The 25,458-nt window shown below is 39.2% G+C and overlaps 1 protein-coding gene across 1 annotated transcript; it reads right to left on the bottom strand.

Annotated features, from left to right (window-relative positions):
• Positions 1-1,303: 1,303 nt before the first annotated feature.
• Positions 1,304-25,198, bottom strand: LOC131950083 (fas-binding factor 1-like). The gene is made up of 33 exons (XM_059312123.1): positions 25,177-25,198; positions 23,826-23,847; positions 23,345-23,395; positions 23,027-23,055; positions 22,854-22,897; positions 22,642-22,747; positions 22,380-22,520; positions 21,648-21,810; positions 21,188-21,283; positions 20,765-20,923; positions 20,404-20,511; positions 19,994-20,095; positions 19,742-19,882; positions 19,498-19,597; positions 18,711-19,364; positions 18,341-18,424; positions 17,464-17,528; positions 17,185-17,261; positions 16,697-17,026; positions 16,280-16,366; positions 15,985-16,085; positions 15,628-15,675; positions 15,349-15,507; positions 15,088-15,195; positions 14,623-14,762; positions 13,987-14,105; positions 13,643-13,765; positions 11,189-11,332; positions 10,310-10,528; positions 9,053-9,190; positions 8,321-8,435; positions 2,070-2,239; positions 1,304-1,849 (listed from the first exon to the last, which is right to left on the bottom strand). Exons 1-33 carry the CDS (start codon positions 25,183-25,185, stop codon positions 1,766-1,768), a joined length of 4,236 nt encoding a protein of 1,411 aa, XP_059168106.1. The 5' UTR covers positions 25,186-25,198; the 3' UTR covers positions 1,304-1,765.
• Positions 25,199-25,458: the final 260 nt, after the last annotated feature.

Raw genomic sequence — 25,458 nt, 5'->3', positions numbered from 1 at the left:
TGAACCATCTTCACAAGTCAACTGGCCGATGAACCATCTTCACAAGTCAACTGGCCAACAGACCAACTTTACAAGACAACTGGCCAATGAACCAACTCCACAAGTCAACTGGCCGATGAACCATCTTCACAAGTCAACTGGCCAACAGACCAACTTTACAAGTCAACTGGCCAATGGACCAACTTCACAAGTCAAAACATCAAACGTCAACCTAGCCAATGAACCATCTTCCTATCCAGCCAAACCTGCCATGTACTGAGCCCACTTAGACAACAGCTGGTAAAGAACACTAAACCCCCATAAGATGATTCCAGTAACGAAATGTTCAAAAGATGAATCATCAAACAGGACCAATGTCCCAGGTGAGGCCATAGGGTACCTGGATGTGTCACACAGCCAACACAGCCACTGGAGCCTACATCAACATGTGTCACAATGGCTAGCCAACAGCTAACATTTAAACAGCCTCCAAAACAGAACAGCTAACATTTAAACAGCCTATCTTGCTGAAATCAGTCAGGTGATCAAGAAAAAATAATTGCTATTTTGTATTTATTTATTATCATATTAAATATATTTCAAAATATCTCTTTTAATATTAAGTTTTGTAGTAAAAATTTAATTCAGCAAGACATTATATAAACATATATGTGTCAATGAACTGTTCCTTTAGTACAAGGTTACCATATTAGACTATTTATAGGAATATAATCCATTCATAATAAAATAATATATTTACAGGAAGATTATTTATTTATAGGAATATATAATTTACTTATAATTATAGAAATATAATCTATAAATGACAATTTTGACAAATTATTTAAAACAAAGCACCTGATTCTAAATCATATTTGGCCAGTGTTTCATTTTACCTGTTAAAGGGGTAAAAAGTAAAAATATACTAAGAATATTACCCATAAATTATGGTGACTGGGCTGCTCTGTTCGTATACAATTCATTAAGTTAAATGCAACCAGCCTGCTCACTCTGGCTACACCTCTACAAGAGCTCTACATACACTCTATGTACAGACCTGATACATAAGGGTACAAGGCAGTGGCATATTTGATATCCTATATATATATGAAAAAAGATTTTTTAAATATTCTATGCAAAATAAAAAGTTAAGTTACCAGAAGGTTACTTGAACTGTTTCTTTAGGTGTGTTAAAAAATATGACATGTTAAAATACAGACAAGTCCTGGACTTAAATACTTGTCACAGTCACCAACTGTGACAAGTAATTACTTGCCACATTGAGGCAAATATTCACACAACCTCTCTTTCTAACTTTCATCTGAATTAAATATAAACTTAAGTACAGTTTACAAAATATATATTTGGCAAAAATAATTTATAAAAAATTGACTCTATAGATAGAACAAAGTTTGCAGACCCTACATATACCAGTGAGGTCACAGCTAAATTGTATACACATTTGCTTGTACAACATGTAGTCACAAACAATAATTTAAAGCTACAAAATAAAAAAATATATCACAGAATATTTGGAATCTATAAATAGATATAAAGGTTAATCGATACCTTCACATTCTATTGTAAAAGTTTTTTGGCATTTTTAGATAAAAATACTTTTAAAAAACAAACCATTACATGATTAATTTGGCTAAATGTGGAATATATGCACAAAAAGATAAACATTGTCACTTCTTCAGTACAATCTGCAGATGATGTGAAGTAACATTTTAGGAAGATATAATTAGAGTTAACTACCATAGATAGGCCTACTTGTTACAACAATTCATGATTTTGATGTTGTTGAATGGTATGGCATGTGACGTAAAGTTTCCAGGTAAAAATTTTCCTCCTCAAGATATTCTTTATCCTTTAGAGAAAACAAAACAAAAAATTTCCCATAGAAAATTGTATAACCTTTCTAATTTAATACTAAAAAAACGTAATAAAAATATAATCTAATGAACTGCACTAATTTTAGAGTTTAAAAGATCAGATAAAGAATTACCTTAATAACTAAAAATGTAATAAAAATATAGTCTAATAAACTACAATAATTTTAGAGTCTAAAAGATCAGATAAAGAATTACCTTAATAGCTTGAATTTTCAGCATCCTAACAGCCCTGTCGTTTGCAATGGAGTCTGCAATGTGGGACAGGGGGTTAGGGACCAGCTGGGGGTTAGCTCCTAGTTGGTGAGCTGATGAGCTCAGGAGGAGCTGGACAGGTGAGGCAGGAACAGGTTGGGGCGTGTAGAAACCTGTCAGGTAATATTAAAATCTGTAGTGCATTCGTCACATACACTGACCAGCACCTAGCCACACATATACTGACCAACACCTAGCCACACATACACTGACAAGCACCTAGTCACACATACACTGACCAACACCTAGCCACACATACACTGACCAGTATCTAGCCACACATATACTGACCAACACCTAGCCACACATACACTGACAAGCACCTAGTCACACATACACTGACCAACACCTAGCCACACATACACTGACCAGTATCTAGCCACACATACACTGACAAGCATCTAGCCACACATACACTGACCAGTATCTAGCCACACATACACTGACCAGTATCTAGCCACACATACACTGACCAGTATCTAGCCACACATACACTGACAAGCACCTAGCCACACATACACTGACAAGCACCTAGCCACACATACACTGACCAGTATCTAGCCACACATACACTGACCAGCATCTAGCCACACATACACTGACAAGCATCTAGCCACACATACACTGACCAGTATCTAGCCACACATACACTGACCAGTATCTAGCCACACATACACTGACCAGCATCTAGCCACACATACACTGACCAGTATCTAGCCACACATACACTGACCAGCATCTAGCCACACATACACTGACCAGTATCTAGCCACACATACACTGACAAGCACCTAGCCACACATACACTGACCAGTATCTAGCCACACATACACTGACAAGCACCTAGCCACACATACACTGACCAGTATCTAGCCACACATACACTGACCAGCATCTAGCCACACATATACTGACCAACACCTAGCCACACATACACTGACAAGCACCTAGTCACACATACACTGACCAACACCTAGCCACACATACACTGACCAGTATCTAGCCACACATACACTGACAAGCATCTAGCCACACATACACTGACCAGTATCTAGCCACACATACACTGACCAGTATCTAGCCACACATACACTGACCAGTATCTAGCCACACATACACTGACAAGCACCTAGCCACACATACACTGACAAGCACCTAGCCACACATACACTGACCAGTATCTAGCCACACATACACTGACCAGCATCTAGCCACACATACACTGACAAGCATCTAGCCACACATACACTGACCAGTATCTAGCCACACATACACTGACCAGTATCTAGCCACACATACACTGACCAGCATCTAGCCACACATACACTGACCAGTATCTAGCCACACATACACTGACCAGCATCTAGCCACACATACACTGACCAGTATCTAGCCACACATACACTGACAAGCACCTAGCCACACATACACTGACCAGTATCTAGCCACACATACACTGACAAGCACCTAGCCACACATACACTGACCAGTATCTAGCCACACATACACTGACCAGCATCTAGCCACACATATACTGACCAACACCTAGCCACACATACACTGACAAGCACCTAGTCACACATACACTGACCAACACCTAGCCACACATACACTGACCAGTATCTAGCCACACATACACTGACAAGCATCTAGCCACACATACACTGACCAGTATCTAGCCACACATACACTGACCAGTATCTAGCCACACATACACTGACCAGTATCTAGCCACACATACACTGACAAGCACCTAGCCACACATACACTGACAAGCACCTAGCCACACATACACTGACCAGTATCTAGCCACACATACACTGACCAGCATCTAGCCACACATACACTGACAAGCATCTAGCCACACATACACTGACCAGTATCTAGCCACACATACACTGACCAGTATCTAGCCACACATACACTGACCAGCATCTAGCCACACATACACTGACCAGTATCTAGCCACACATACACTGACCAGCATCTAGCCACACATACACTGACCAGTATCTAGCCACACATACACTGACAAGCACCTAGCCACACATACACTGACCAGTATCTAGCCACACATACACTGACAAGCACCTAGCCACACATACACTGTCCAGTATCTAGCCACACATACACTGACCAGCATCTAGCCACACATACACTGACCAGTATCTAGCCACACATACACTGACAAGCACCTAGCCACACATACACTGACCAGTATCTAGCCACACATACACTGACAAGCACCTAGCCACACATACACTGACCAGTATCTAGCCACACATACACTGACAAGCACCTAGCCACACATACACTGACAAGCACCTAGCCACACATACACTGACCAGTATCTAGCCACACATACACTGACAAGCACCTAGCCACACATACACTGACCAGTGTCTAGCCACACATACACTGACAAGCACCTAGCCACACATACACTGACCAGTATCTAGCCACACATACACTGACAAGCACCTAGCCACACATACACTGACCAGTATCTAGCCACACATACACTGACCAGTATCTAGCCACACATACACTGACCAGTATCTAGCCACACATACACTGACCAGTATCTAGCCACACATACACTGACCAGTATCTAGCCACACATACACTGACAAGCACCTAGCCACACATACACTGACAAGCACCTAGCCACACATACACTGACAAGCACCTAGCCACACATACACTGACCAGTATCTAGCCACACATACACTGACCAGCATCTAGCCACACATACACTGACAAGCATCTAGCCACACATACACTGACCAGTATCTAGCCACACATACACTGACCAGTATCTAGCCACACATACACTGACCAGCATCTAGCCACACATACACTGACCAGTATCTAGCCACACATACACTGACCAGCATCTAGCCACACATACACTGACCAGTATCTAGCCACACATACACTGACAAGCACCTAGCCACACATACACTGACCAGTATCTAGCCACACATACACTGACAAGCACCTAGCCACACATACACTGACCAGTATCTAGCCACACATACACTGACCAGCATCTAGCCACACATATACTGACCAACACCTAGCCACACATACACTGACAAGCACCAAGTCACACATACACTGACCAACACCTAGCCACACATACACTGACCAGTATCTAGCCACACATACACTGACAAGCATCTAGCCACACATACACTGACCAGTATCTAGCCACACATACACTGACCAGTATCTAGCCACACATACACTGACCAGTATCTAGCCACACATACACTGACAAGCACCTAGCCACACATACACTGACAAGCACCTAGCCACACATACACTGACCAGTATCTAGCCACACATACACTGACCAGCATCTAGCCACACATACACTGACAAGCATCTAGCCACACATACACTGACCAGTATCTAGCCACACATACACTGACCAGTATCTAGCCACACATACACTGACCAGCATCTAGCCACACATACACTGACCAGTATCTAGCCACACATACACTGACCAGCATCTAGCCACACATACACTGACCAGTATCTAGCCACACATACACTGACAAGCACCTAGCCACACATACACTGACCAGTATCTAGCCACACATACACTGACAAGCACCTAGCCACACATACACTGACCAGTATCTAGCCACACATACACTGACCAGCATCTAGCCACACATATACTGACCAACACCTAGCCACACATACACTGACAAGCACCTAGTCACACATACACTGACCAACACCTAGCCACATATACACTGACCAGTATCTAGCCACACATACACTGACAAGCATCTAGCCACACATACACTGACCAGTATCTAGCCACACATACACTGACCAGTATCTAGCCACACATACACTGACCAGTATCTAGCCACACATACACTGACAAGCACCTAGCCACACATACACTGACAAGCACCTAGCCACACATACACTGACCAGTATCTAGCCACACATACACTGACCAGCATCTAGCCACACATACACTGACAAGCATCTAGCCACACATACACTGACCAGTATCTAGCCACACATACACTGACCAGTATCTAGCCACACATACACTGACCAGCATCTAGCCACACATACACTGACCAGTATCTAGCCACACATACACTGACCAGCATCTAGCCACACATACACTGACCAGTATCTAGCCACACATACACTGACAAGCACCTAGCCACACATACACTGACCAGTATCTAGCCACACATACACTGACAAGCACCTAGCCACACATACACTGACCAGTATCTAGCCACACATACACTGACCAGCATCTAGCCACACATACACTGACCAGTATCTAGCCACACATACACTGACAAGCACCTAGCCACACATACACTGACCAGTATCTAGCCACACATACACTGACAAGCACCTAGCCACACATACACTGACCAGTATCTAGCCACACATACACTGACAAGCACCTAGCCACACATACACTGACAAGCACCTAGCCACACATACACTGACCAGTATCTAGCCACACATACACTGACAAGCACCTAGCCACACATACACTGACCAGTGTCTAGCCACACATACACTGACAAGCACCTAGCCACACATACACTGACCAGTATCTAGCCACACATACACTGACAAGCACCTAGCCACACATACACTGACCAGTATCTAGCCACACATACACTGACCAGTATCTAGCCACACATACACTGACCAGTATCTAGCCACACATACACTGACCAGTATCTAGCCACACATACACTGACCAGTATCTAGCCACACATACACTGACAAGCACCTAGCCACACATACACTGACCAGTATCTAGCCACACATACACTGACAAGCACCTAGCCACACATACACTGACCAGTATCTAGCCACACATACACTGACAAGCACCTAGCCACACATACACTGACCAGTATCTAGCCACACATACACTGACCAGTATCTAGCCACACATACACTGACCAGTATCTAGCCACACATACACTGACCAGCATCTAGCCACACATACACTGACCAGTATCTAGCCACACATTCACTGACCAGTATCTAGCCACACATACACTGACCAGCATCTAGCCACACATACACTGACCAGTATCTAGCCACACATACACTGACCAGTATCTAGCCACACATACACTGACCAGTATCTAGCCACACATACACTGACCAGTATCTAGCCACACATACACTGACCAGTATCTAGCCACACATACACTGACCAGCATCTAGCCACACATACACTGACCAGTATCTAGCCACACATACACTGACCAGTATCTAGCCACACATACACTGACCAGTATCTAGCCACACATACACTGACCAGTATCTAGCCACACATACACTGACCAGTATCTAGCCACACATACACTGACCAGCATCTAGCCACACATACACTGACCAGTATCTAGCCACACATACACTGACCAGTATCTAGCCACACATACACTGACCAGTATCTAGCCACACATACACTGACCAGTATCTAGCCACACATACACTGACCAGTATCTAGCCACACATACACTGACCAGCATCTAGCCACACATACACTGACCAGTATCTAGCCACACATACACTGACCAGTATCTAGCCACACATACACTGACAAGCACCTAGCCACACATACACTGACCAGTATCTAGCCACACATACACTGACCAGCATCTAGCCACACATACACTGACCAGTATCTAGCCACACATACACTGACCAGTATCTAGCCACACATACACTGACCAGTATCTAGCCACAAAGACTAACCAGCACTCAGCCAAACATCAGGGCTTCTTTCAGCAATTTTTCTACCAAGTAGGTGGGGGTGGGGGAAGAAGGCACACTTGAAATTAATATATTTTCTATGTAGCATTTTTTCTATTTTATTTAGTGGGATTAAGGGGTGGGATGTGTTTTGAAGAGATGAATGAAAGAAACTTGACCGAGATCTAGCCACACGTACAATGACCAGTACTAAAAAGATTTTAGTCTATACCGTCCATAACCATAATCCAAACAAATTTTTATAATGCATATTTTAAAGCAGCATATTGGTTGCTACATAATACAATCTTAACCTCTCTATTACATACATATCACCCCCCCCCCCCCCCCAGGTGCTGGGAATTGGCTATCAATGGTCTCAAAAACAGACATTATAAACCATGCTTTAAGAGTAAACACACCATTGTGGTGACTGACTGGTACAGATGCATGCAATGGTGAGCGACAGTTGACACAGAGAGATGATGTTTTCAGGTTTTCAATCTCCTTCTTTTCCCTGGCTAGACGAAGTTTCTCCTAAAAGATAGAGAAATTAAATTTCTTTTAACGAACATAGAACTTGGTGTATGTTACATGACACGTATTAGTTTACTACAAAAAATATTCAACTGTTAGGATTTGAATAAAAATGATTAATTTAAATTATCTAATTATATTTTAAGCTGAAAACGTATTTAATTTAAAAAAAAAACATTTTATAATGTGTGATGTTATGACAAAGGTAAAGTATCTGGGTAATTTTTGATGTAACAAAGACAGGTAAGGCACCAGGATAATGTGGGAGATGTAATTTAAAATAAGTAAGCTGTCTGGATAATGTGCATAATGTAATGAAGAAAGGTTAGGTACCTGGGTAATGTGTGATGTAACTAAGACAGGTAAGATACCTGGGTAGTGTGTGATGTAACTAAGACAGGTAAGATACCTGGGTAGTGTGTGGTACCTGGGTAATGTGTGATGTAATGAAGGCAGGTAAGATACCTGGGTAATGAGTGATGTAACTAAGACAGGTAAGGTATCTGGGTAATGTGTGATGTAATGAAGACAGGTAAGATACCTGGGTAATGTGTAATGAAATGAAGACAGGTAAAGTACCTGGGTAATGTGTGATGTAATGAAGACAGGTAAAGTACCTGGGTGATGTGTTCCTCCATAAGCTTCAAGTTCCCCAACTGTTTCTGTATCTCGTTCTCTCTCCTCTCCATCTGTGTGTTGTAGCCCATGGCTTCTTCCATGGCTTGTTCCCCTTCTTGCTGGGCTCTACGTGCAGCCTGAACAATTTTAAATAATACAACATCACTCAATACAACAACATCACTCAATACAACATCAACACTTAATACAACAACATCACTCAATACAACATCACTCAATACAACAACATCACTCAATACAACATCACTCAACACAACAACATCACTCAATACAACAACATCACTCAATACAACAACATCACTCAATACAACATCACTCAATACAACAACACCACTCATTACAACACTACTCAACACAACAACATCACTCAATACAACAACATCACTCAATACAACATCACTCAATACAACACCACTCAATACAACACCACTCAACACAACAACATCACTCAATACAACAACACCACTAAATACAACAACACCACTAAATACAACACCACCACTCAATACAATAACACCACAATTCTTCTAGTATTACTACTGTAAGATTCATGTTACTAGCATTTAGCTGGAGGACAGAATATCAATGGTTACTGTATTAGGATGGTGTTCACAACGCTAACGCACCAATTCTAATGACTGACACCTGGATTTTCATATAACCTTAACTTAATATGGGATAATTTTACTCATGTTACATGTACCTAACCTTCAGATCATAGTAACTCCCCAGGTGGACATAGGTAAAAGAAAAACAAACAAAATCTAATCATCCTTTATGATATCATAGAGGCAGGTGAGTAAGTGTTTATCAGTGTGCGTATGTAAGGCATATGTAAGGCATATGGAAGGAATGTGGCCAGAACTGTACATGAATGGGTTAACTCTACCACTAAACTCTGCCTCCTTTAAACTGTATTATTCCCTGTTCTCTCTAGTTCCCATGTCCCAGCCCAACAACAAAAAAGTGTCAGCTGACGCCATTACCCCAAACCCAGTATATTTAGCTACCCAGCATACCTCAGTTACATGATCAATCTGTTGAGCTGACGCCATTACCCCAAACCAAGCATATTTAGCTACCCAGCATACCTCAGTCACATGATCAATCTGTTGAGCTGACGCCATTACCCCAAACCAAGCATATTTAGCTACCCAGCATACCTCAGTCACATGATCAATCTGTTGAGCTGACGCCATTACCCCAAACCAAGCATATTTAGCTACCCAGCATACCTCAGTCACATGATCAATCTGCTCCGACTGCTCCCGAATCTGACGTGCCTGCTTGGCCAGCTTCTCCTGCTCCAGCTCCAGCTGTGCCTTCTCCCTCTCCAGCTTATTCCTCTCACTGGCTATTCTCTCCTCCTCCCTCTGCAGCTCACTCATCCTGTTGGAGCGGGCCAGCTTCTCCTCCGCTGTTGTCCTGGAGAGGATCTCATACTCTGCCTCGGCCTGAAACACAGAACAAGTCTCGCACTATGGCTCGTACCAGAGAGATGTATCTAACACTTGAAGGTAATGGCAACAGCAAGTAGTACTATGATCACACTATGAGATGTGATCTGTCACCATATTCACAAATATAGTTGCAACCTTTCAACTTAACCCAAGTAGGAGATTTACTGCAACACCAATTGAATAGATGTTGATCAATAATATTCCCCATGTAACAAGAATACTAACAATATTACTATTCTATCACCAATACCATTCTATCACCACAACCATTCTATCGCCACTACCATTATATCGCCACTACCATTCTATCGCCACTACCATTATATCGCCACTACCATTATATCACCACTACCATTATATCACCACTACCATTTGATCACCACTACCACCCATTCAAGGACAGCGCATGAAAGGCCAACCAAAAAACACCTGGTGACTAGAGCTTTGAGGCTGAAGCCACAAAAAGATGTGCTTCACCTAGTGTCAGGTTGATAAGATGGCACAGGAATAGAGGTTGGTGACTCATACATCAGGGCTGACGGCCAGTGATGATGATGACTACCACCAATGTTATACCACCACAACTACCACTGACATCGCCACCACCACCCACATAACACCACTCCTACCCACAATGCACCACTCTCCCTTTACCTGGCTCCGTTTGATCTGGTCCTGATTTATTTTCTCTCTAATTGTCTTCTGTTCGATGTTGAACCTGGTCCTCTCCTCAGCCAGCATGCGACGTTCCTCCCCAATTTGTTGAAGGGAGTAGCGCTGCTCTTCCAGAAAACTTTCCTGTAATTCAATTAAAACTTTTAACTCTAAAAGCCATTATTTTAAAATAAATGTGTATTATGCAATAGCGTGAATACTAATTCAGTTTAATAGAACTAAATACAAAGAAAATTCAAGTAAAACCTACTTCATACTCAATCATGCTCTCTGAGCTACAGATGTAATACAATGTAAATTTGTATGTACATATGTTCAAGAAATTTAATCACTGTATAACAAATGTTATACACCACGCTTAATCATGGGCACTATTACCACCACCCACTTTGTAATCTATGAGAAATGTAATCTACTACACTTAAGTATGCCATAATACAAAATAGCATCCATGCCTACAGAATGTAATCTACTCCACCAACCCACAGATGTAATCTACTCCACCAACCCACAGATGTAATCTACTCCACCTACCCATGCCTACAGAATGTAATCTACTCCACCAACCCACAGATGTAATCTACTCCACCAACCCACAGATGTAATCTACTCCACCTACCCATGCCCACAGAATGTAATCTACTCCACCTACCCACAGATGTAATCTACTCCACCTACCCACAGATGTAATCTACTCCACCAACCCACAGATGTAATCTACTCCACCAACCCACAGAATGTGTGTAATCTACTCCACCTACCCACAGAATGTGTGTAATCTACTCCACCTACCCGTGCCCACAGAATGTAATCTACTCCACCTACCCATGCCCACAGAATGTAATCTACTCCACCTACCCACAGATGTAATCTACTCCACCAACCCACAGAATGTGTGTAATCTACTCCACCTACCCACAGAATGTGTGTAATCTACTCCACCTACCCGTGCCCACAGAATGTAATCTACTCCACCTACCCATGCCCACAGAATGTAATCTACTCCACCTACCCACAGATGTAATCTACTCCACCAACCCACAGATGTAATCTACTCCACCAACCCACAGAATGTGTGTAATCTACTCCACCTACCCGTGCCCACAGAATGTAATCTACTCCACCTACCCATGCCCACAGAATGTAATCTACTCCACCAACCCACAGATGTAATCTACTCCACCTACCCATGCCCACAGAATGTAATCTACTCCACCAACCCACAGATGTAATCTACTCCACCTACCCATGCCCACAGAATGTAATCTACTCCACCTACCCATGCCCACAGAATGTAATCTACTCCACCAACCCACAGAATGTAATCTACTCCACCTACCCATGCCCACAGAATGTAATCTACTCCACCTACCCATGCCCACAGAATGTAATCTACTCCACCTACCCACAGATGTAATCTACTCCACCAACCCACAGATGTAATCTACTCCACCAACCCACAGATGTAATCTACTCCACCTACCCACAGATGTAATCTACTCCACCAACCCACAGATGTAATCTACTCCACCAACCCACAGAATGTGTGTAATCTACTCCACCTACCCATGCCCACAGAATGTAATCTACTCCACCTACCCATGCCCACACAATGTAATCTACTCCACCTACCCGCAGAATGTAATCTACTCCACCTACCCACAGATGTAATCTACTCCACCAACCCACAGAATGTGTGTAATCTACTCCACCTACCCGTGCCCACAGAATGTAATCTACTCCACCTACCCATGCCCACACAATGTAATCTACTCCACCTACCATGTCAACAAAATGTGTGTAATCTACTCCACCTACCATGTCAACAAAATGTGTGTAATCTACTCCACCTACCTACAAAATGTGTGTAATCTACTCCACCTACCCACAGATGTAATCTACTTCACCTACCCTTGCCCTCTCCACTGTAGCCCTCTCCCTGGCCTGCTGCTCCTGCCACAACCTCCTCTCATCCTCTAAAGATCTCTGCTGGGCCTAATCTACTCCACCTACCCACAGATGTAATCTACTCCACCTACCATGTCAACAAAATGTGTGTAATCTACTCCACCTACCCGTGCCCTCTCCACTGTACCCCTCTCCCTGGCCTGCTGCTCCTGCCACAGCCTCCTCTCATCCTCTAAAGACCTCTGCTGGGCCTAATCTACTCCACCTACCCCCAGATGTAATCTACTCCACCTACCCCCAGATGTAATCTACTCCACCTACCCAAGATGTAATCTACTCCACCTACCCGTGCCCTCTCCACTGTACCCCTCTCCCTGGCCTGCTGTTCCTGCCACAACCTCCTCTCATCCTCTAAAGACCTCTGCTGGGCCTAATCTACTCCACCTACCCCCAGATGTAATCTACTCCACCTACCCCCAGATGTAATCTACTCCACCTACCCAAGATGTAATCTACTCCACCTACCCGTGCCCTCTCTACTGTACCCCTCTCCCTGGCCTGCTGCTCCTGCCACAGCCTCCTCTCATCCTCTAAAGACCTCTGCTGGGCCTCCACTCTACTTTGGTCTTGTTTCAGTTTCCAGCGCTCCTGGAATACATTCCACATAACATAACCATCAAAATAAAAAATATTACAGGCAGTACTAAATAACTAACTTTCTCAAATCAGTACTACAGTTGGATGGAGAAGATAATAACAAAAAAATTAGCTTTAAGAAACTAAGTTCAAATACCAAGTCTAAGATCTATTTATAGCCAAGTTAAATACAAGCAGCAAAGTTTAAAATTAGAAGTTTCAGCAGTTCCCACCTCTTCCATTATCCGTGTCTGTTCACGTAACTGTGACTCCATACGTGCTATCAGTTCCTCTAGTTTCTTCCTCTCTCTTTCATTGTCACTCTCCTGTCTGGTGAGTCTCTCTTGGAGAACTACAAAAAGTTGATTACACTATCTTTATTTAACTACATTTTTATATAAACTTCAGACAATTAGACGAGCTAATATCTGTCCTGCCACCAGGATTTAAGTAGCTTTGCACCTTGACTATTTTGAGTATTTTAATTATTTACAATGAAGCATTCCATTTATGCATACATATGTGGAGGAATTTTTAGAGTAGAAAACTTTTTAACTCTTCTGAAGGAACACGTTAGCTTTTAATTAAATAATTTTATAATTAATTTAGTTTTTCCCTGAATAAAATTTCAATTTCAATTTGGCAAATGCTCAGAAACTATCCAATAGTTTAAAGACTATGCCATTAGAATAAATAAAAATAGTACTTTAAGACTAATTTTTAAAAATCAAATTTACCTAACTACCAAAGTGTGATAGAGGGCTTCAATACTGTAATACTTTAAAGATTTTTAAAATTTATTTTAATTTATAAGCTTTAAACATTTTAAAATTTACTTATGATGTGAAAAAAGAAATGATTTCCCTTACTTCTCAACTGCTCATCTTTGGACCTGAGATTGATCTCCCTTTCATCCAGCCCCTGCCTGTTCCAGGTGTCCAGCTTCAACTGCAGCTCCCCCAGGTCTCTGGCATTGTTCTGGATCTGCTCCACCACAGCGGTCAGGCTCCTGGGGACAGGTTCAACGACACGGCTCAGGTGAGAATACTACCTCATGCTGCGTCAAACAGCATAGGCTATCTGAGTCATACACATCATTCACGCAGTCAAGTTACATTTACTTTGTCACCTCATTCGTATGGTACAGCCAGATTTATCTTGTTGTAGGTGATCTAGCACACTCTACCTGGTTTGAGTCACACAGCCAAACTTATCTGGATGTATAGTTAGCATTAGTCACACAGCCAAACTTACCTGGATGTATAGTTAGCATTAGTCACACAGCCAAACTTACCTGGATGTATCGTTAGCATTGGTCACACACCCAAACTTACCTGGATGTATCGTTAGCATTAGCCACCAGGTTGATCTCTTCATTTTTAGCCCTGGCCAACCTTTCTAGAGCTTCTTCATGCTCTCTCTTTAGAGCCAAAGTTGACAGCCTGATTAAATAATTAAATTTAATAATTACTTTAACACTCATTATTACCAGTTTCTAAAACAATAAATGATTCTTTGTGTTAACTTATGAGTAGTACAAATGTGTAAAATGACTTCAATCAGTTAGTTTTTTACTGCTGCTGTATGCTTAATACCTGTGTTGCTCTTTTAACCTTTCCAAGTCCTGAGTTCTCTCCCTCTCCATGTCTTCCAGCTTGCGGTAATGCGCAGTGATGGTGTCACTCTTCTCCTGCTCCAGTTGTCTGACCCTGGCCAGATTTTGCTGCATCAGTTCTTCATTTTCTTCGCGTAATCTGATGGATTAAAAATTAAACATTTTAAAAAATAATACTAATTTTGTATATTCTGGAAGTTAACATTTTTTTTAAAATGCAAGTTGTGAAGTATTATTTTATTGTCATATTTCAATTCACCTGGATTCTTTTTTCCTATTTGATTCTTCTATAATCTGAAGTCTATTCCTGGAAACAAATTTTTTTTATTTTTTAAAGAACTCAAATGAGATGAAAGAAATTTTAAAAAATATGTATCCTTTTGTATTATTACATTTGGTGAATGAATTTTATTTTTAAATTCTGTATTCCATTTTTTGCTAGTTGAATTATATTTCTAAGCCAAACCTATTTATTCCACTTTTTGATGGTAGAATTATTTCTCTAAGCCAAACCTACTTATACTGTAACTAAGCCAAAAGACCCAGTGATGTATGAGAAAAGCAACTGAAGTAAAGAAAGACAACAAACTTTATCAAGTAATACTAAAAATCTTACTTGTAGGAATTCTCCACAGCAAGCATCTCATCATTGTACCAGCGTCTCAGGCTGTCAAGTAAAGACTCGGTGTAGCTCTTCTCTAGTTCCAGTTTCTTGATCTACAAACATTTTAACATTTCTTTATTGGTTCACAGTGGTTAGGACATACAAAACATTGAAATATTTCAGCTATGCTTCATAAAGCATCTAAAATTAGATACACCTACGCAAGTTTCTCTGAGTTTTTTTTTTTAAACAAAGCCAAAAAATAAAATAAGATCCTAAAATAAGGACCCATGTTATTTTTATTTACCTTGGCCTGAGCAGAAGGTAGAGAGTCTGGCATATCTATGGAGGCTGTGATTTGTGCGTAAGATGGTATGAGAGTACTTGGTGGGGGCTGAAATTTTAAACCACAAAGTCAAAGTAATTATACAGATGTTACATTTTTTTTAAGTTAATATTTGAAGCTATTTTCCCTCAAATGGTAAATAAAAATGTAAGTATCTAGTACTTTTTGTAGCTTTAAAGAACCAATGTCCACTTAGCTTTAATAGATACCTGACATAGGATGGCAAAAATTAATTAATGTTTTTGTATATACAGTACATTTATCCATGGTAAAAAAAAAACAATTTCCACATGTCTTCTGGTAACTGATCTTTAGGTCATAACAAAAACTTTGGTTGTCAGCTTTAGCTATAAAGCCCAACATCACAGACGTGAGTACCTGAGCTTTGGACACAGAGTCATACTGCAGCTGTACAGAGTTGAGCTGTCGCTGCAGCTCCTGCTGCTGCTGTAGGAGCTGGTTTTTCTTCTCCTCTGCCAGCTGGCTGTACTGCTGTAGCTGTTGCTGTTCTTGCTGTTTCTGGAGCTGCTGTTGTTGGAAGAGTTGCTGTTGCAGCATAAATTGCTGTTGTTGCTGCTGCTGTTGTTGCTGCTGTTGTAGTTGCTGTTGTTGTTGCTGTTGTTGTTGAAAGAGCTGTGGTTGAAACTGAGACAGCTGCTCAGATGGCAATGGTCGTGATGACGAACTTACAACTGCCTCATTAGGTAGCTAGGAAAATATTTTGACACATTAAGAATGGAAAAAGTTTTACACCAATAAGTATAGCAATGCAGTCTTAACATTAAACAAACATGTAGTCAACTTTTTATCCACAAATTCTCAACATATAAATCAAGTAGATCAATTAACAAAGAGTAGATAGTTACCTGCTCCTGTTTAAACGTGGCAGAAGAAAACTTTAATCTGGGATCTGATGATATGTTTGGCGTTACAACATTTTTACCTGGATGAGATTCAATTTCATGAGGAAGACGTTTTCAAAATGTTTTTTTTTTTTTTACATGTGACAAGAGATTCAATTTTTGTAACGATTAAAAAAGATGGTTCATTTTCTTCATGCAAGATATTCATAAATAAGGTTAAAATTTCTGATATTTGGCCCAATTGAAACCTGGGATTTCTAGTACAAACAGTGAAATATTTACCATCAGACTGACTCCCACTAACAGTAAGACTTAAAGCTGTTCTTGGTGACTCCCAACTGAGGCCACTGGTGTAAAAAAAAATGGTTAAAAATTAACTGCTGACATAATAACATAAAAAATTACACCTTATCAAACATTAAGTCCCGAATTTTTAAAAAAAAATTTAAAATTCAAATTAAATGTTTCCTTGCTATTGTATAGGCTACTACAGAGGTAACATCTACAATATCAGAGCAACACAACTCACAATATCAGACTTAATGAAAGACCAACCCAACTCACAATATCAGACTTAATGAAAGACCAACACAACTGACAATATCAGACTTAATGAAAGCGCTACATAACTCACAATATCAGACTTAATGAAAGACCAACACAACTCACAATATCAGACTTAATGAAAGCGCTACACAACTCACAATATAAGACTTAACCAAAAACCAAAACAACTGACAATATCAGACTTAATGAAAGCACTACACAACTGACAATATCAGACTTAATGAAAGACCAACACAACTGACAATATCAGACTTAATGAAAGACCAACCCAACTCACAATATCAGACTTAATGAAAGACCAACACAACTGACAATATCAGACTGAATGAAAGCGCTAGACAACTGACAATATCAGACTTAATGAAAGACCAGCACAACTGACAATATCAGACTGAATGAAAGCGCTAGACAACTGACAATATCAGACTTAATGAAAGACCAACCCAACTCACAATATCAGACTTAATGAAAGACCAACACAACTGACAATATCAGACTTAATGAAAGACCAACACAACTGACAATATCAGACTTAATGAAAGACCAACACAACTGACAATATCAGACTTAATGAAAGACCAACACAACTCACCCTGAAGACTTGGTTTGGGGAAATATGAGATGACCACTTGAAGTCTCCAATGGCTCCGGAGCAATTGTATTTGAAACATCAGCACTAAAAAAGAATTTTTAATATATACTTTTGAAATTATATTGATATTAAATTATAACATCAATATTATAAATAACAGTTATACTGAGGAAAGATTTACAAAATAAATGTTTATATTTTTTCATAAGCTTACATTCAAATTGCTAATACCACCAAAAGTGACACATAAATTATTATGGCTAAGGTTATTTTAGAAAAGTCCATGATTTTTCTGTCTAAAACTGCAATGGGTTATTTTTTTTTTAATGTTTTTTTTACAGTAAATTCCTATTAAAAATTGAATGCATACTTTAATCCAGATTGTGGTACTCTTGAAGCTTGAAGTTCAAGGCTTTCATTCTTGGCTGGAGCCAATAAAGAATCCGGGTCTTTGCTCGGCTCTTTAGCCAACATCTGCTGCCTCCTGCTTCTAGCCCTGGCTAGCCAATCATCTTGATCCTCATCCTCCTTAACCACAGTGGAGGTCTTAGGCGAGGGGGAGTCTTTTTTAGGCTTCTTCGGGTAGATACGAGGCGAGGCTTGTGCTGACAGGGCAGGACTGTGAGGTAACGAGGCGCTGTGGACTGATGATTTTTTGGGCTTGAACAATTCTTCATCTGATTCCGAATCACCCAGCCCGAGCCAGTCTTTAGCACTTTGGGTCGTGCTGGCTGCCGGTTTGGCAGGTGTGACGTCCTTGGGTTGACTCTTCCGAGGGCTTTCTGGTAGTTTGTTTGCGGGCGGTGGCTTAGCTGCCGTGCTGGGTGTGGCAGCAGCCGGCGCAGGTGTGGGGGCCGCGGGGGTGACCAGTGAGGCAGTTGGGGACGTCGATGTGGACACACCTGCGTTGGTGGCCAGCTCCAGCCAATCCATGTCAGCTGGGGGTTTTGTTTTCGCACCTGGCGACTTAACCCTGGGGGAGGGGCGAGTATCAATGCCAAAAATATCATCATCATCTTGGAATCTGAAAAAGAGAAAGACCAGATACCAATGCTGAGCAAGTATTGAATTTTAAAAAGTATCCCGGAATAACACAACACTAATTAATATTATTTTAGCAAACATAAAATAAAAAATAAATATCAAGTGTAGTTAACCTGACAGATCTACGAGAGTTTGGCCTTGACCCTGATGCAGCAGAGGGCTGGTAGTTGCCAAAATTAAAATCATCTTCCTCGTCTTTATTAGCAGGAGCTCCTGGGGATAATTTCATAAAGCCTGTACTTAAAAAGTTAAAATTTTCACTGTATAATATTTTTTGCTCAAGTCAAAATCCTGATACATTCTGACAGATAGTACACCTGTTAGAAAAGTTAAAAATCCTGACAGTTCACCAGTTACCTGTAGCAGAGCTACTGTATTTACTGTCCAGAACAAATGGTTTCTTCTCTTTAGTCTCCAACAATGACGAGGCAACAGAGTTACTTTTCCCTAGCAAACTATCCAACACCGATCTAGCAGGCCGCAACTCTTCAGAATTGCCTGGAAAAAAATTCACATAATTAGAACCATAAATTCTTTTTCATTAAAGCTGCATTAAAATGAATTTTTCAGTTTAACAAAAATATTTTAAAGACAATTTGACGAACACACCTGTGTTTCCTTTGACAGGCTGTTTGGCACCTTTATCTTCTAGTCCATCCAATAAATCATTATCTGAATCACTGAATATACCAGGCTGAGATTTTGATGGTGCTAGAAAAAAAAAAAAAAGTCTTTCAACAAACAGCTGAAGTAAAAACAAAATAAAGTTTCCTTTTTGAACCTGACGGTCCAAGGAGCCAGTGAAGTAGAGTTCACCTGTCTGTGACCTCAGCATATGAAGGGATAGTGTGGTCAGCACTTCTTTCAACCGCCTTTACTTTCCCTAAAGTGAGTTAGATACCCATAAGAGCTAAAGAGCTGAAGAACTGAGTGCAAAAGAAATGTAACCAGAAATAGTTTACAAATTAACCGTTTTCAACAAGGTAAATGATGTAGGTAAACAAAAATGCACAAACTACCTGTTTTGTCAGCATCATTTGTGACATCGCCACCTGCCCCAATGTCCCCTCCTGAAGCACCACTTCTAGTAGGAGGTCTGTCCATTAGGTTACGCCTCCGGGGAGATTCTTTAAAAAAAAATGTATACATAGAAATTTAAAATGGTACTCACAAGATGATGAACCTATATTTTAACTAAATAAGACACACCACAAGAGAAGACAAGATAAAAAGTTCAACTGTACCAGCTAGCTGTAGTTTAACTACACAAGACACACCTCCGCACAAGACAAAATAAAAAGTTCAACTGTACCAGCTAGCTGTAGTTTAACTACACAAGACACACTTCCACACAAGACAAAATAAAAAGTTCAACTGTACCAGCTGGAGCAGCTTTCTCTGCAGGTTTAGCTGTGGTGTCTGCTGTTTTGAGTATGGGTGCTGCTGGTTTCTTGGTGGCTGACTTGGGCCTGTCACTGTCTAACAGGTCATCAAACTCATCTGATGACAGTCCAGCTAAGGGGTCATCAGGGTCAAAATCTGGAAGCAGAAAAAAATTACTCTGTCATATACTTGACAAATTTACTGATTACTGTATAATGCTGATAAAGATTTCATAATAGTACTGAAGTCTGTTGCAAATAAAATAATTTTAATTGACACAAATTAAAAATGGAGGGGTTTTTCTATGCAGCATTTAAGTGTTCTAAAAAATTAATAAGCTGTATCACAATATCCTATTACATGTGTCTATTATACTATGCTTACAAGAAAACAACATTAGGAAAAGGTTCAAGTACTTACCCCCAAAGTCATATTTCTTTTTTAATTTGGGAGCTGTCTCAGGCCTCTGAACAACTTTCTGGCCAGGTACAAGACTCTCGCTGGCCAAACTTAAATCTGAAAATATAGGATGAAACATCTGGAGTCCAACTCAGACATGTGTATTCTGCTCTCAGTAAAACAGAGATAAAACACATTGGAATCAACAGTATAAAATATAACATACACATTTTAAAAAATTGTTTTGCAATCATTGTCTGCTATTCACATATAATGCAGTTGTAATCAACATTGGAATCAACACTATAAAAATATAACATACACATTTAAAAAAAAATGTTTTGCTATCAGTGTCCACTTTTTACATATAATGCAGTTGTAAAGAAATAATTTGAATTTAATTAATGAACAGTTCAGTTTTGGACTTATAAGGATGTCGTAACTGCACATTTAAAACAGGTTTGAGCATGAGAAAACTGACCACTCATTTTCCCTGGTGCTGTCCCAGGTTTATGCTCAGGCTGGGTCTGTGGCAGGGAGGTTGCATTTGTTTGAGATGTGGACGGTGATGGAGGTTTCACAGGTTTTCTCATCAGGTTTGGTCGGCCTGTTGGGCTAGTTGGCATTTCACCACGAGTTGGGGACTGCACAGAAAATAAATTACTTTTTGTAGGCATAAAATCTCAATCATTTGCTATTATAAAAGTGAAACAAAGTTTAATTGTTTAGTATTATTTTAAAATCACTGAATATAGCTATCTAACAAATATGTATTTAGAGTCACATGAACCACATTAGATGCTTATAAACAATGAAAAAACTGCTAATAAACTGTTTTAAGTCATGTATAAAACACTGGCAGGGTAATACTCTAATACAGAACTAATTGGAAATGTGTCACGTTTGTTTATGTTATGCTATAATCTAATACAGAATTATTAGAGCTGTATCAAGGTTGTTTATGTTTTGCTATAACTCTTAAGGTCAGAATTACAGGTAGTGCAAGGGCTAAAGTCTAAAATGTGAAGATAGCAAATAGTTTCAGTGCCCTCTACAAGAATTTGAACATGTACTTCAGTTCTATTTTAACAGCTTGAATCTTGTCAACAATATACAAACCACATCATGCTAACTCCATATACACATCCCATACAATACTCACATATATTCTTACTTAATTGATTGTATCACCAAAAATAAAAATCCCACCCACCTGTACTCTTGTTGGAGATTTATTCCCTTTAGAGTTCAAAGTTGCTTGCCGGGGTGTGGTAGGTTTACCACTAGGTCGACCATTGCTTGTTTTTTTGCTTAGGGTACCACCAAAAAGGTCAGCATCCATGTCATCTAGGCCCTAAAAAGTAAAAAAAACACTGGTGAATTCGATACTAATCTTTTTAAAAATTTGTTGCTAAATTTTTGAAGTTTTCAAATTTTTAGTTGGTATGGTTTTTTGTTTTTTTAAACATAATTACCCCAATAGATCGTGCAACTTTATCTATATCAGCTTCTGAAACGTCTGATAGATCATTGCTATCAGCCATGGCAGAAAGTGTGCTGTAGAAATTGTCATCTTTTCCTCTGTCAAAATAAATTGAGATTTTTTTATTAAAAAGTATTGTTTGAATATCCATGTTTTTATTATATAAATACAAGGAAGTGATATGTATAAAAATAAAGTACACACCCTAATTTTGTTGGCCTTCCGGGGGCAGCTCGTCTTGCTGGTGTCTAGAGTTTTAAAAAATTGACAAACATTGAATGCTTACAATTTCTTGAGTAAAAAATTTGTTGAGCAGAAAATGGCATGTATATTATACACTTTGAAAAAAACAAAATTTTGAACTGAAATACACTTACCAGTGAAGTATTTTTCCTTCTAGGTGAATCTAGAACAAATAACATGTATAATGAAAGATTTTATTTTTGTTTGTTAATAAAATAAACAACAAACACTACTGGTTTGAAAAGATTGTTCATAACGTAATAACGAATGATAAGTAGATTAAACTAAATTATATTTAAAGAACAAAACAGCACAATGTCAAAGATAAACCAGAAGTTAAGCAATCTACATTTACATTATAAATAAATTGTGTTAAAGTACGTTAAATGTATTAACAAAATTGGACACATGTGAAATGCATGAAACTCACATTAACTTTTTTTTAAACTTACCATCAGATGACAGACCACCAAGCAAATCATCCAAAATATCATTGTCTTTCTCTGAAACAACAAAAACATAAATTAAAATGGAATAGAGATATTTTAATATCTATTTTAAACTTTATCATTAAATCAATATATTCTTCCTTTAATTAATCTTCAGATTTACAAATGATTTTTCAATTTTTTGTAGTTTTTTCATTAAGCATATGTTATATGGGCCAACAGATGTAAACACATTTGTATTACTTTAGTCCTGAGTCATTAATGTTGTCAATCATTCTTAACAAGTAATATGCCTAAGCGGATGCTTCTAATCTTGTAAAATTTAAATAATTTCCTGGCTTTTTCTATATTGAAAACACATTTAAAAAAAAATTTTACTTAGAAAAACCGATACTTTCACTCAAAAAAATTATATTCTAAGTAACTTCTAAAATAACAGTATTTAATCTTTCATTTTTATACTTATTAAGTAGGCTCTACTCACTTGTTAATTTTTTTCCAGCTGCCTAAAGAAACATAAACAAATATAAAAATTGACTTAATATATAAATTAAACAGATCTAATTACATACGATAAATAATAATAAATATTGAAATGTTATGAAGAATTAGGATGTTGGAATATGTCAAATAATTTCAACTAGATGAAATTAATTACATTATTAGTTCTAAACTATATTATTAGGTTTTATTATATAATAATTTTTAATTTATTTCTAGATCTAGATTAGTGGTTTGTTAACCTGCAACCTGGGTTCAATTGGACTCCTCCCCCCCCCCCCCTCCCCACCAAGGGGTTTGGTGAGTCAAGATGCACCTGACTTACATGATTTGCAATCAGAATTTGTTAGGGCAGGTGATATAACTAGTGACTACGGCCAAAGACAGTCCAAAATTGACAGCTTGACATAGTCATAAAGTGCGCCAGAGTGATATAACAGATTTCGGATCAAGCTATTTGTATATCATGGAGCCCTTGATATCATACAGGCACGTGTTTATAGTGTATATACGTGCTGTGAGAAACATACTTTTGATATCTATACAATAGCCCAGGAGTCGTCATGCGATTTCTTTCTTAATACTTCAATCCCTTCATACAACTATGTCAAGCAAAACAAGAAAGTATTCGGACCAATATGTAAAATATGGATTCACATGTGTAAAGTATAATAGAACTTGATGAGAGTCTGCATCCTAACTGCATAAACTGTAATGCTAAGGTGAGCTATTTTAGACAAGCAACGACAAAACTAAGAGAATACTTTCATAGGCTACATGGAGATAGAAAATACAAGAACACAATGCTCGTGAATTCAAGGTGAGCCCACGCATTTCTGAATTAGTGTCTGAAAGGCAACAGTAGACTAGAAGTCACACTGATTTGTTTATATTTTGATGGCTTTGGTCTTTGAACACACTACAATAGTACAATTACTTATTACTCAGTGATGCTAAGACTGAACAATTCACCGTTCATTTTGTGCACCAGTAAAATAATAATGCTTTGAGTTTGAAAAAAAAAACATTTTCTATTTTTAAATTTGTTTCCTTTGAAGTAGAGTCTAGATCTAGAAGAAGGGTTTGTTGAATGAACATCATTTTATAATAATTAATATTTTTATTATGAAGCTCAGCAAGCTGGTTGGGTTCAGGCTCCCCATACCTCTGAAAAGTTTTTGAACCACTGATCTAGATCTGTGACTTCTAGAATCTAGATCTAGTGAATACAATTTAGACATTAAGATTCTAAGATCTAGAATCTTCTCAGTTAAGATCACAGAGTCTAGATCTATCTATTAAAAAATATTTTTTTATGTTTGTGTAGTCCTCACCTTTTCCATGATTGTGCAAATGAAAAAAATGAAGATTTCGAATAATTTCGATGTTTTACAATTTCAAGAACTGGAGGCCTACATTACTGATAACTTTATGTAAATGCATGTTATTATTTAGGCCTACTGGTAGAAATTTCTCAATTTCTGGGCTGAGTGTCGTTAAAATAAATAGATCTAGAATCTAGATCTGGATTTCTAATCGCTTAAGAAAGAATTATAAACAAATGGAATGGTAGCCGCCATGTTTTATACCGACGGTTCTCCAAGTGCAGATTAAAG

This window comes from Physella acuta, unplaced genomic scaffold, assembly GCF_028476545.2.
Source record: "Physella acuta isolate Inbredline_101_S28 unplaced genomic scaffold, ASM2847654v3 ptg000733l, whole genome shotgun sequence".
NCBI classification, from domain to species: Eukaryota; Metazoa; Mollusca; class Gastropoda; family Physidae; genus Physella; species Physella acuta.
Note: the sequence above shows the minus strand (reverse complement) of the source record. Positions and strands in the feature narration are given on the sequence as shown.

Excerpts from the sequence above, each read along its gene's own strand:
- LOC131950083 (XM_059312123.1), bottom strand. Across the intron at positions 21,284-21,647 it reads AGCACCAGGGAAAATGAGTG|ATTTAAGTTTGGCCAGCGAG; the intron begins GTCAGTTTTCTC and ends CTATATTTTCAG. Across the intron at positions 9,191-10,309 it reads AGATTGATCATGTGACTGAG|GCTGCACGTAGAGCCCAGCA; the intron begins GTATGCTGGGTA and ends AAAATTGTTCAG.